The sequence below is a fragment of the Staurois parvus genome, unplaced genomic scaffold (genome assembly GCF_062004578.1).
Source record: "Staurois parvus isolate SC_StPar_1 unplaced genomic scaffold, SC_StPar_1.0 ptg000226l, whole genome shotgun sequence".
Taxonomy (NCBI): Eukaryota; Metazoa; Chordata; class Amphibia; order Anura; family Ranidae; genus Staurois; species Staurois parvus.
In genome coordinates, this window is record NW_028318022.1 from 979,442 (window position 1) to 991,986 (window position 12,545).

General features: G+C 42.2%; 1 protein-coding gene across 1 annotated transcript in view; it reads right to left on the bottom strand.

Annotated features, from left to right (window-relative positions):
• Positions 1–12,545, bottom strand: part of AGPAT5 (1-acylglycerol-3-phosphate O-acyltransferase 5) — a 97,752-nt gene that overhangs the window by 40,633 nt on the left and 44,574 nt on the right. Inside the window, exons 2-3 of the mRNA XM_089679516.1 lie at positions 9,165–9,231; positions 8,824–8,939 (exon numbers count right to left, since the gene is read on the bottom strand). Of these exons, the coding sequence (XP_089535642.1) occupies positions 8,824–8,939; positions 9,165–9,231 (183 nt within the window). The remainder of the gene's footprint in view (positions 1–8,823; positions 8,940–9,164; positions 9,232–12,545) is intronic.

The window sequence follows — 12,545 nt, forward strand, 5'->3', positions numbered from 1 at the left end:
CCAGGAACGCACCCATGGGGCGCGGGAGGGCAGGTTCTGGGAAGACGTCATATGATGCCCTCCCAGAACTGGGTAACCATGCTGTAGCTATCATTCGGCTACAGCGCAGTTACCAAGTGATTCATCAATATAAAAAAAAAAAATATCGCACTTACAAAGTAGCAACTTGGTCAGAGCAGAGCACTTTACCAAGAAGATCAACTCCCATCAAATGTCAGATGTGTACTTTTCTCAATTAAGAGCACTGATATCAGCATGAGTCACTTCTGACAAGTTTTCCTGACACCAAGAGAAAAAAGGTAAAGGGGAGGGACCTACAGCACACAGCCTGTGATTGACCGCCTCAGCTCTGTTCCTGTGTGTGTGTGTGTGTGTGAAAGGGTGCATCACTTCCCTCCAATCAGCTCTCACCGAGCTCTACAGTCTGTAATTTCAGCTCTCAGTCCCCTGCTTTCTGGAAACTCAGACAAGCTAAAAAAATTCTGCACTGCACAGATGTAGAGAAGAGAATACGGTCGATAAACAAGTACAAATTATGTAGGAGGATTTGTTTAATCTTTATCACCTGAGGCTAATCACTTCACTGGACATATGTAAAGCATAACAACCACTGTAAGCCTTTAGAACAGTGGTTCTCAACCTTTCTAACGCCGCGACCCCTTAATACAGTTCCTCATGTTGTGGTGACCCCCAACCATAAAATTATTTTCGTTGCTACTTCATAACTGTAATTTTGCAGTAGGAGGAATAGTGTCACGTCATTGGTGTCAGTGGGAGGAATAGTGCCCCGTCATTGGTGTCAGTGGGAGGAATAGTGCCCCGTCATTGGTGTCAGTGGGAGGAATAGTGCCCCGTCATTGGTATCAGTGGGAGGAATAGTGCCTCGTCATTGGTGTCAGTGGGAGGAATAGTGCCCCCTTCATTGGTGTCAGTGGGAGGAATAGTGCCCCGTCATTGGTGTCAGTGGGAGGAATAGTGCCTCGTCATTGGTGTCAGTGGGAGGAATAGTGCCCCGTCATTGGTGTCAGTGGGAGGAATAGTGCCCCATCATTGGTATCAGTGGGAGGAATAGTGCCCCATCATTGGTGTCAGTGTGAGGAATAGTGTCCCATCATTGGTGTCAGTGGGAGGAATAGTGTCCCATCATTGGTGTCAGTGGGAGGAATAGTGCCCCATCATTGGTGTCAGTGGGAGGAATAGTGCCCCATCATTGGTATCAGTGGGAGGAATAGTGCCCCATCATTGGTATCAGTGGGAGGAATAGTGCCCCATCATTGGTATCAGTGGGAGGAATAGTGCCCCATCATTGGTATCAGTGGGAGGAATAGTGCCCCATCATTGGTATCAGTGGGAGGAATAGTGCCCCATCATTGGTGTCAGTGGGAGGAATAGTGCCCCATCATTGGTATAAGTGGGAGGAGGAATATTGCCCCATCCTTGGTGTCAGTGGGGGGAGGAATAGTGCCCCATCCTTGGTGTCAGTGGGGGGAGGAATAGTGCCCCATCCTTGGTGTCAGTGGGGGGAGGAATACTGCCCCATCCTTGGTGTCAGTGGGGGGAGGAATACTGCCCCATCCTTGGTGTCAGTGGGGGGAGGAATACTGCCCCATCCTTGGTGTCAGTGGGGGGAGGAATACTGCCCCATCCTTGGTGTCAGTGGGGGGAGGAATACTGCCCCATCCTTGGTGTCAGTGGGGGGAGGAATTGTGCCCCATCCTTGGTGTCAGTGGGGGGAGGAATTGTGCCCCATCCTTGGTGTCAGTGGGGGGAGGAATCGTGCCCCATCGTTGGTGTCATTTAGGGGAGTAATCGTGCCTCATCGTTGGTGTCAGTGGGGGGAATAGTGTCCCATCGTTGGTGTCAGTGGGAGGAATAGTGTCCCATTGTTGGTGTCAGTGGGAGGAATAGTGCCCCATCATTGGTGTCAGTGGGAGGAATAGTGTCCCATCGTTGGTGTCAGTGGGAGGAATAGTGCCCCATCATTGGTATTAGTGACACCAATGATGGGGCACTATTCCCACTGACACCAATGATACTTACCTTGCAGACCCCTGCTCCAGCCTGGGCTCGCTCGCTCCCTCCCTCTCCCATGGTACCAACACTTACCTGTCAGATGTCTTCCTTCTCCGGCCGCTCTCCTCCTCTTCGCTCGATCTTCGCGGTGCCGCTCGGCTCCTCCTCTCCAAGCTCCACCTCTTTGCCGGTGATTGGCCGCCTGTGTGCCTCTCCTGAGCTACAGTGCCGGCGGCCAATCACAGGCGAGGATTGATCTCGAGGTGTGTCCAGATGACAGGGGCGGCATGTCATCCCGCCCACACCTGGAGACGGCGGTGGTGGCGAGGAGCGGTGTCTCGGTTCCTAAGACCATCGGAAATATGTGTTTTCCGATGGTCTTAGGGGACCCCTGTGGAAGCGTCGTTCGACCCCCAAAGGGGTCGCGACCCCCAGGTTGAGAACCGCTGCTTTAGAACCATTTAAGATTTTTATACTTACTATAAAATCTTTTTCTTGAAGTCCATTGAGGGACACAGAAAAGTGATAATTGTTAGGCATGTGGGTTATACTGCTGGCTTCAGGAGCTTAAGTCACTGGCAAACCAAAAAAATGTTAAGTCAGCACCCACTCCCATATAGCCAAGCCTTCAACAGTAATGCCTCACTTTGTGAGCAAGAAGTACAAAAGGCCATAACATTGAATTGGAAGGGCCTGTGTCCTTCAATGGCCTATAAAAAGATTTTATCTGTACATAGAGATATGTTATTTTTTTTTATTATGGTCTATTAAGGGATGCAGGAAGGTAGAAATTCTTGGACTTCTTTTGGATGTCCCAAATGTCTAATTGAGGGGTGGGCGACAGTCAGTGAGAGAACCAATGGATGTGGAACTACTGATAGGAGATCTCAAGGAATCAAGGCTTGAACAAGGCTGAAAAGTGCTGTGCATGACAGCAACGTTTTTCTCCCTCCTCATAGGCTGAAGGACATGGTGTAATGCAAATAGGCATACAAGAACATCAGGACCAAAAAGGTGAGACATTCAAGTGTACATCCCAAGGTGTGCCAGGATGCCAGCCAGCATGACCATTTTTTGCATACACGATTCTACCAATCATGAAACTGAACCTTCTGAAGGCCAAAATCCTCACAGGAGCTAGAAGTAGGCATCAGTGTACTAGTAATAGTAACAACTGATCTGATAGAGAGAAGGAGGATGCTTTATTTTCCAACAATTATCCCACAAAGCTCTGGACTTACACTATCTCACTGAAGGGAAGTCTACAGCTGGATCTCCTACTTTACAGGGAAATAAAGGACTTATAAGAGATGGATATTTACATATAAGGCTCATGCACATGGCAAATGAGACAGTGAGCACAGTAACTCGAGCATATTACCACATCCAAGAAGTCAGGGTGCTGCTGACAGGAGTCTATAGACATGACTGGCTGTAAACGGCTCTATACGTGTATACACTGGTACCCGTGTATACAATAGGGACATACACCAATCAGCCATTACATTATGGCCACCCAAACATAAAATGTCGAGGCATAGTCTCCACTCAGCATATGAAGGTATGCTGTGGTATCTAGTGCCAAAGCTTTCATAAAGAGATCCTTTATGTCCTGTAAGTTGTGAGGTAGGGCTTTCATGGATCGGACTTGTTTTTCAGCACATCCCACTAATGATGGATTTTAAGACCTATTTGGAGGCCAAGTCAACAATGAAAACGCATTGTGGAGTTCCTTAAACTATTCTTGAATTCATCAGTCCAGGCCACCTACTCTCATTGCTCTATGTCCAGTTCTGATGCTCCCGTGACCATTGTAAGTGCTTTTGTCTGTGGACACAAGCCAGCCTTTCAGAGAAAAGCAATGAAGACTCTGACTTAAAAGGTGGTAATAGAAGTCTCAACCACAAGTAAGAGGTGGAGGTCCAGCAGGGTCAGAATCATATTCTGTTCTTAAAGGTGCAGGACCACAATCTGAACCCCTGCAAGTAGACTGCTGCAAATAATTGCGTACAACCCGATGAAAAATTTGAAGTGGACATGAGAGGTCTTGTGGATGTATGGGAGGTTTCTTCAGTATTTGAGCTGTTAGAGACTGGGTCACAGCAGAGGCTGTGTCATTATTATTATACAGGATTTATATAGCATCAACAGTTTACTCAGCACTTTACAATATAAATAGAGACAATAAAGCAACAATACAATTCAATATAAAATGGTTAGGAGGGCCCTGCTCCACGGAGCTTACAATCTAAATTGGAGACGCTGGAAGAACAAAAAGGTAATAACTGTTGTTGTGTCTTGGTTTGGGACCCGTAAAGCACTCTGCACACAATACACAAATATATACAGGTAGGTAAAGCCAAAATGCTGGGTCCCATCCTCAAAGGTAAGAACAGTTTGGATATAAAAAAGTAACATTCCAGGAGGGCAGCTTTAGATTTTCTTTAAAGGAACATGTTAATAGAAATATTGGGGCTTTGCTGTTGGTGATGTCAAAACCCATGCATGATCTGCCTACTTGTTCCAGGATCAGCAATAGAAAAATCAATAAAGCCAATAAATATGCATGACCACCAATAACCAGTTTTGCAAGAACAGTTCAGAAAGAGTAACCCACATTTTTCTGAATACAGGTTTCCTTTACACCTAGGCTTACAGTGCTTTAAAAAAGTATTTGACCCCTTCCTTTTTTTTGGCATATTTGTCACACTTAAATGATTTTTATCATCAAACCAATGTTTAATAATACACAAAGATAACCCCAGTAAATACAAAATGCATTCATTTGAGGGAAAAAAGCTGTCCAAACCTGCCTAGCCGTATGTGAGAAAAGTAATTGCTCCTTAAACCCCTGGCTACATAACCCAAGAGCTTGAGGTCATGGACTGATGGTGGGACATTCTCTTTCAGGATTTTCTGCCAGACCACCGAATTAATAGTTCCATCAGTTATGGCAAGTGGTCCAGGCCCTCAAGCTGCAAAGCAGCCCCAGACCATCACACTACTACCACCACGTTTGACTGTTGGTTTGATGTTCTTTTTATGAAATGCTGTGTTAATTTTACACCAGATGTAACAGGATGGACACCCATCTGAAAAAGTTCCAAATTTTATCTCATTAATCTGCAGAATATTTACCCAAAAGTATTGGGGATAATCTAGATGTTTTTTGGCAGATGTGAGACAAGCCTTTGTGTTCTTTTTGGTCATCGGTGGCTTTCACCTTGGAACTCTCCCATGGATGCCATTTTTGCTCAGTCTCTTTGTTACTGTTGAACCATGAACACCGACCTTAACTGAGGCAAGTGAGGCCTGCAGTTCTTCAGATGTTGTTCTGGATTCTTTATGACCTCCTGGGTGAGGCATTGTTGTGCCCTTGGGAGTAATTTTAGTAGGCCTGCCACTTCTGGGAAGGTTCACCACTCAAGTTTTCTCCATTTGTAAATAACGGCTCTCACTGTGGTTCGCTGAAGTCCCAAAGTCTTAGACATAGCTTTGTAACACTTTCCAGACTAATACATGTCAATTACTTTGTTTCACATCTAATCTTGAATTTATTTGGATTGTGGCATGGTGTGTTGCTTTTTGAGATTTGAGATCTTTTAGTGTGTTTCACTTTGTCAGAGAGCTTCTATATAAGTGATTTCTTGATTCAACAAGGCTGAAAATAATCGGGTGTCGCAAGTGAAATTTAAAGGATAAGTTCACCTTTATACAAAAAATAAATAAATGGACATTTTTGGTAAAAAAAAAAAAAAAAAGTGCATTTATTGTTTTTTGTTACAGGACCCTCTAAAAGCATTGCAGCAGCGATCAGTAGATCGCTGGTGCCATGCAGATCTGTCAATATGTCTGCTTGCCCGTATGGGATGTACAGGTAGGCAGATCTAAGGACAGAAAGACTCAATGAGCTATCACAGCGCTAATTCACAAAACACAGCAAATGAGTGATGCGGCTGGGCGGGCGGAGCCCCGCGCAGCCACTTTTTTTTTTAAATTTGACTGCTAGCGAGGGGGTAGAAGATCTCCTGCTAGCTGTAAAAGTGGGGGAAGCTGGAGCAGGGGCAGGTGCACTCATAACATGTTACAGCCTGAATATAAGTGTAACATGTAACATGCTATGAAAGGTGAACTTATTCTTTAAATCAGCTTTCCAAAAAATTTGATCAATAACAGTTCATTCATGATTTAGCAAGGTAGGGGAGGGACCACAATTACTTTTACACAAAGGGCCAGGCAGGTTTGGACAGCTTTTTTCCCTAATAAATGAAATCATAATTTAAAAACTGCATTTTGTATTTACGTGGGTTATCTTTGTGTAATATTTAAATGTGTTTGATGATCTGAATTATTTAAGTGTGACAAATATGTAAAAACAAACAAAAAAAAAAAAAAAAAAAAAACACAGAAAGGAGGCAAATACCTTTTTCACAGAACTGTATACAGTATTCTGATCAGGCAGTAAATTAAGGGCAATGGAGGGATGGAATTTCTTGGATACAAAGAAAAACCCACAGGTAACTTTAGGAGAAATGCAGGCTGCTCTGAGAAAAAGATGGAGTGGTTGTTTCATGGAGCAAAATATGACGATAATTGAACAAAAATTAGCTGCATAGTCGAGTTGCCGGAAAGATGCTTTTACTGAACAAGAAAGCCAGGTTACAATATGTCCAACAATACCTTGACACGCCTCACCACTTCTGGCACACTTATAGTGAGTGATGAGACCCAAATAGAGCTTTATGGTCACAACCATAAGCACTATGTTTGGAGAGGTGTCAACAAGGCCTATAGCCACAGGAATATCATCACCACTGTAAAACATGATGATGTTTCACTGATGTTTTGGGAGTATGTGAGCTCCAAATGCACAGGGAATCTTTGTTTACTTGCTGCCATGTTTTGTTTTATGATTGTGCCATTCTGTTATGGCCTACAGTTGAACATGAATCCCATACGAAATAAAAGAAATGTGTTTTGCCTGCTCACTCATGTTTTCTTTAAAAATGATACATACTATATTGCCAATTCTCCAAGGGTATGCAAACTTTTGAGCACAACTGTATAAGAGTCTAAACTTTGGTCCTCTGCTTCAACAGAGATCAAATGAGTACATGGCTAGGTTTGTTGTTATAGAAGAAGTGCCAGATAAAGCCTAAGGCCCCATTCACACTTGGGCATTTTGGAATCGTGGGCAGAACTACCGCAATTCTGCCCATGCTTTCAAAACGCTTTGCTAAAATAATGAATCACACAGCGTGTTCAGGTGCCATTCACTCTAATGGCACATAAAACGCAGTGCAGTTCTGCAGCCACTGTTGTGCAATAAATCACTCTGCAATTGTGGCAAACTGCATTGCACGAAATGCGTTACCCAAAAGAAGCTCCTGAACTTCTTTAGGGCGACACACTTCGCTCGATGAGGTGTCCAACCATTTATCGTGCGTCAATTGCACCATGTTTTTAAGTGCCATTAAAATGAATGGCACCTGAACACGCTGTTCTGAGACTTGCTATTTTAGCATAGCGTTTTGAAATCACAGGCAGAATTGTGGCGATTCTGTCCGAAATGAAAAATGCCCAAGTGTGAATGGGACCTAAATTACATTTTGTTCGAATGTCTTTTATTTCAGTCATCTGGCTGTCCAAACACGTTTTTTTTTTTGTTTTTTTTTTAAGATATTACAACCACTTACCAGAAGCTTTGAAACTGCCCAAACTCTCAAACAGATCAGGTTTATACAATATATGCACATAGCAGCAGTGCTGGAAAGTTGTCTTCGACTGTTCAAATGTTTTTGAGATTATCAAGTAAAAGGCAGTTGAAATCGCAAGGTTCTAAAGGTTTGTATGGCACCATTATATAAAAAGAGTTTTCACATGAAGACATATTAACATAACCTAGAATAGAACATCTCCATATAGGCCAACATTATTTTGTTTTCTGTAAAATTAAAGGAGAAGTATAGCCAAACCTATTTTGACTATACTTCTATGGATCACAGAAGTGCACTTCGTATTTCACACCTGTGACCTATTTTAGGCTGACAGCGGGCTAAAGTCTGATGTTGGCTGACGTTACTCAGCTGGTCCAGGCTCTGGAAAGATCCCAACTTTACATTTGGGAACTACCCAGATGCCTGGACCAAGAGCTGACTCGCTGAGAGCCTGAGCCAGCCCTCCTCAGCCCAGGGCTCCAGTGAGCGCTAAAGGGACAGAGCAGAGAGCCGATGACTGACAGTCACTGCTCTCTGCTCAGTGAAGACCAAGAACCAAGCGATCAGTGGTCTTTGATCGCTCAGTTCTTGGTCTTAGAGGCGGCGGGGGACCGATGCCTCATCTACCTAGGTGAGTATGTATGATAGAAGTTTGGGTTTTTAAAACAAAAAAAAAAACCTATTCTTTTAAGGCCAAAACATTAGAGAATTATGACATATTATGCCTGTTGCCCACTGGAGAGATTTCCTTCATTGGCTGTTCTGGATATTCAAGAGGAAATGTCTCCAAAGTGAAGAGAAATTCCCTTTAGAGAGCTGTAATCAGAAGAGTTGTCACCACTGGAAGATTTTCCTTCACCTCCTGCTCCAGTCACAAACGTAAAATTATCAACTACCCATTACCCTTTATCCTGGTGACTGTGGTCACAAGGTAAAATAAAAATGACAAACCTCCCCAGAGGGAACAAACAAAAATCTGGCAGAGGTTCTAAATATTCCCGATTCTATTCAAAGTAAAAAAATTAACGTTTGATTTTAAGCATGTTTTTATTTGTAAATATCAAAGAGTTCATTTAAAAATAAAAAAAAGTACCTGTGAAAAGTACCAGCCATACAGAGGAAGGAATTTCAGACCATCCTTCAGAACATATCGAACATGGCCCAAGGCATTCTGCTGCACAGCCATCATGTTTGCAATAATCCAATCAACTAAGGGAAAAACACATGCATGTAAAATTTTGATCCAAGTTTTACTAGCTATTGATACAGCATATCATTGTTTACTTTTCCCCCACTCTTTATGAAAAAAAAATCCAGTATCATTAAAGTCAATAGGCATGATTCAATAAATGAATTTAAAGTAAATAAAAAAAAAAAATTGCAAATAGCATCTGGATACCAATTACAAATGGTCTAATGATGTAACATACTAACCTGTACATTGATGATTAGATAAATATAAAATATTCTCTTTCTGTGGCAAGTCTCCATATAGCACTATCTAGGATTAAAAAAAAAAAAAAAGAAAAGGTTATACAGAAATTAAGATATACAGTGGATGTAAAAAGTCTACACACCCTTGTTAATCACTTCCCATCCGACCATTGTATATAAAACGGCCGGACGGTGGCAGTGCAGGGTCGGGTGGCAGTTTATAAACGGCCTCCCCGCTTGTGCACGCTCCCTGGGAGCACGCAGCACCGCGATCTGGTACCCGCTGTGTCCTCCGGACACAGTGGAACACCGATTGTCGTACGGGACTTCTCTGCGAGGTCCCGATCATGTGATCACTGATTGGCCAATCAATGATCACATGCAGAGTAGTAAGCAAGATGTCACTTCTGACATCGTTGCTTACTACGTGTGAAATCTGTGAATGATCACAGAGGTCACATGGTACAAGGATATTCACAACAGCCTTGTACCATGTGACAAGCTGTGACCAATCACAGCTCACACAGTAGTTCTCAATGGCTGCAAGAATGCAGCCAGAGAGAAGGAGAAATTATTGCTTTTACAGCCTTTATGGGTGTAAAAGCAATCAGTGTAAAAAGAAAAAAAAAAAATCTTCATCACCCCCCACAAGTAGTACAGTGTCACCATGGTAACACTGTACTGCTAGGGTGACAGTATGTAAAATTTTTATATATATATATACATACATACATATACACACACATTATATATATATATATATATATATATATATATACACACATATACATATATATACACACACACAGTTGCAAGAAAAAGTATGTGAACCCCTTGGGATTACGTGGAGTTTTGCATGAATTGGGCATAAAATGTGCTCTGAACGTTGTAACCCTTTCCAGCTTCATGCAAGTCAACAATTCTTGATCGCAGGTCTTCTGAGAGGTCTTTTCTGCGAGGCATGGTTCACATCAGACAGTGCTTCTTGAAACCAGTAAACCCAAAACAGGTGTGTGTTTTTTAAGGGCAGGACAGCTGTCAGCAACACATCCAATATCATCACACTTTTGGAGTCAAGGTTGGCTCACTCCTGGCTCCAATTAGCTCTGGGAAAAGTAATTAAGCTAGGGCCTCACATGCTTTTTCCTCCCTGCACTGTGAATGTTTACATGTTATGTGCAATTACACCATGGCAACATCTAAAAATTATAATTTTTGGTTATAACTAATTTGAGATTTTTTTTTTTTTACTAAAAAGATAAAATACATTTTGGCTAAGATTTATAATGAAATATTATTTATTTGCAACATTTTATAAGATAAACACTTCTTTTCAAAATTTTTGGACTTTTTCATTTACATAGCAAAAAAAATAAAAAGCCCAGTGGTGAATAAATACCACCTAAATAAAGCTTTATCTGTCTCAAAAAAATTCTAAGAAATTCATATGGGTACAGTGTTGCATGACGGCACAATTGTCACTCAAAGTGTGATAGCGCTGAAAGCTTAAAATTGGCCTGGACAGGAAGGGGGTAAAAGTGTCCAGTCTGGAAGTGGTTAAAATGTCAGGTTTCTCTGATGTACAAAAAAAAGAGACAACTTTTTCCACCATTGATGTGGCCTCTAAACTGTACAACTCAATTGAAAAACAAACTGAAACCTTTTAAGGGGGGGCGGAAGCAAACATAAAAATATAAAATAATGTGGTTGCATAAGTGTGCACACCTTCTTATAACTGGGGATGTAGCGGTGTTCAGAATTAAGCAATCATATTCACAATCATGTTAAATAGGATTCAGTACACACCATCATTTAAAGTGCCTCTGATTAACCCAAAGTACAGTTCAGCTGTTCTAATAGGGCTAATAATAGTCGCATCTTACAGAAAAAGCCATGGTCCGCAGAGAGCTTCCAAAGCATCACAGAGATCTCACTGTTAAAAGGTATCAGTCAGGAGAAGGGTACAAAATAATTTCCAAGGCATTAGATATACCATGGAACACAGTGAAGGCAGTCAGAATCAAGTGGAGAAAATATTCCGCAATAGTGACATTACCAAGAACTGGACGTCCCTCCAAAATTGATGAAAAGACGAGAAGAAAACAGGTCTGGAAATCTGCCAAAAGGCCTACAGCAACATTAAAGGAGCTGCAGGATTATCTGGCAAGTACTGGCTATGTGGTACATATGACAATTTCCCATATTCTTCATATGTCTGGGCTATGGGGTAGAGTGGCAAGACACATCAAAGCACAGCTAAATTTTGCAAAAACACAGCTGAAGTCTCCCAAAAGCATGTGGGAAAATGTGTTATGGTCTGATGAAACTTTTTGGCCATAATTCTAAAAGGTATGTTTGGCACAAAAACAACACTGCACATCACCAAAAGAACACCACACCCACAGTAAAGCATGGTGGTTGCAGCATCATGCTTTGGGGCTGTTTTTCTTCAGCTGCAACTGTGGCATAGAGTGAATCGTGAGCAGTTCCAAATACCAGTCAATACTGGCACAAATCCTTTAGGCTTCTGCTAGAAAGCGGAATATGAATAGGAACTTCATCTTTCAGCAAAACAATGGCCCAAAGCATATATCCATATCAACAAAGGAATGGCTTCACCAGAAGATGATTAAAGTTTTGGAATGGCCCAACCAGAGCCCAGACCTGAATCCGATCGAAAATCTATGGAAGGACAGGTCCCAGTGTCCTGGAGGTTTTATTAGTGTGTGGGTTCAGAATTATCAGGAGTTGATGAGTACAGTAATAAGGTGAAGAAAGGAGTGAGGGTGATATATAGATAAGCTGTGTGGTGGAGAAGAGGGGTGAAGGAGAGAGAGTTTGAAGAGAGAGGACACAACTGTGAGAAGGAGGAGTAGGGAGTGCATGTTACAGAGTGGTGAGATGAAGAAGCAGACTGGATAAGAGCTGAAAGAGCTGGATGGGGAAACAGGTCACCTGCAGTCTGATTAGTATTTGAGGTTGTCTGCTGTTTCTCGCTTTGTGCATTCGCTGAAGTGCAGAGCCAAAGTGTAATACTTAATCCACGATTAATACTTTATCCATGATGATAATTATCAAAGCTACCCTTGGCTGTGCTGCGCTTCCCCTAAGGAAGGCCTAAATTTATACTGAGTTGGGTGGGGGAATTGCCAATTAATCAATTGGGAATGCTTAGCAGAGACACATGGCTAGCAGGGCAAACTTCTCACACCAAAGGAGGACTACAAGAGACAAGAGAGCAGCAGGGCAGAGTTGTAAAGATTAGGATCAGATCATAAATTTGGGTTAGACAATAGGAGTAAAATAACCACCACAGTAATATGGACCAGAGTTAAAACATTTTGAAGCAATAAGAATGACCAATAAGAACATTGATAGTTA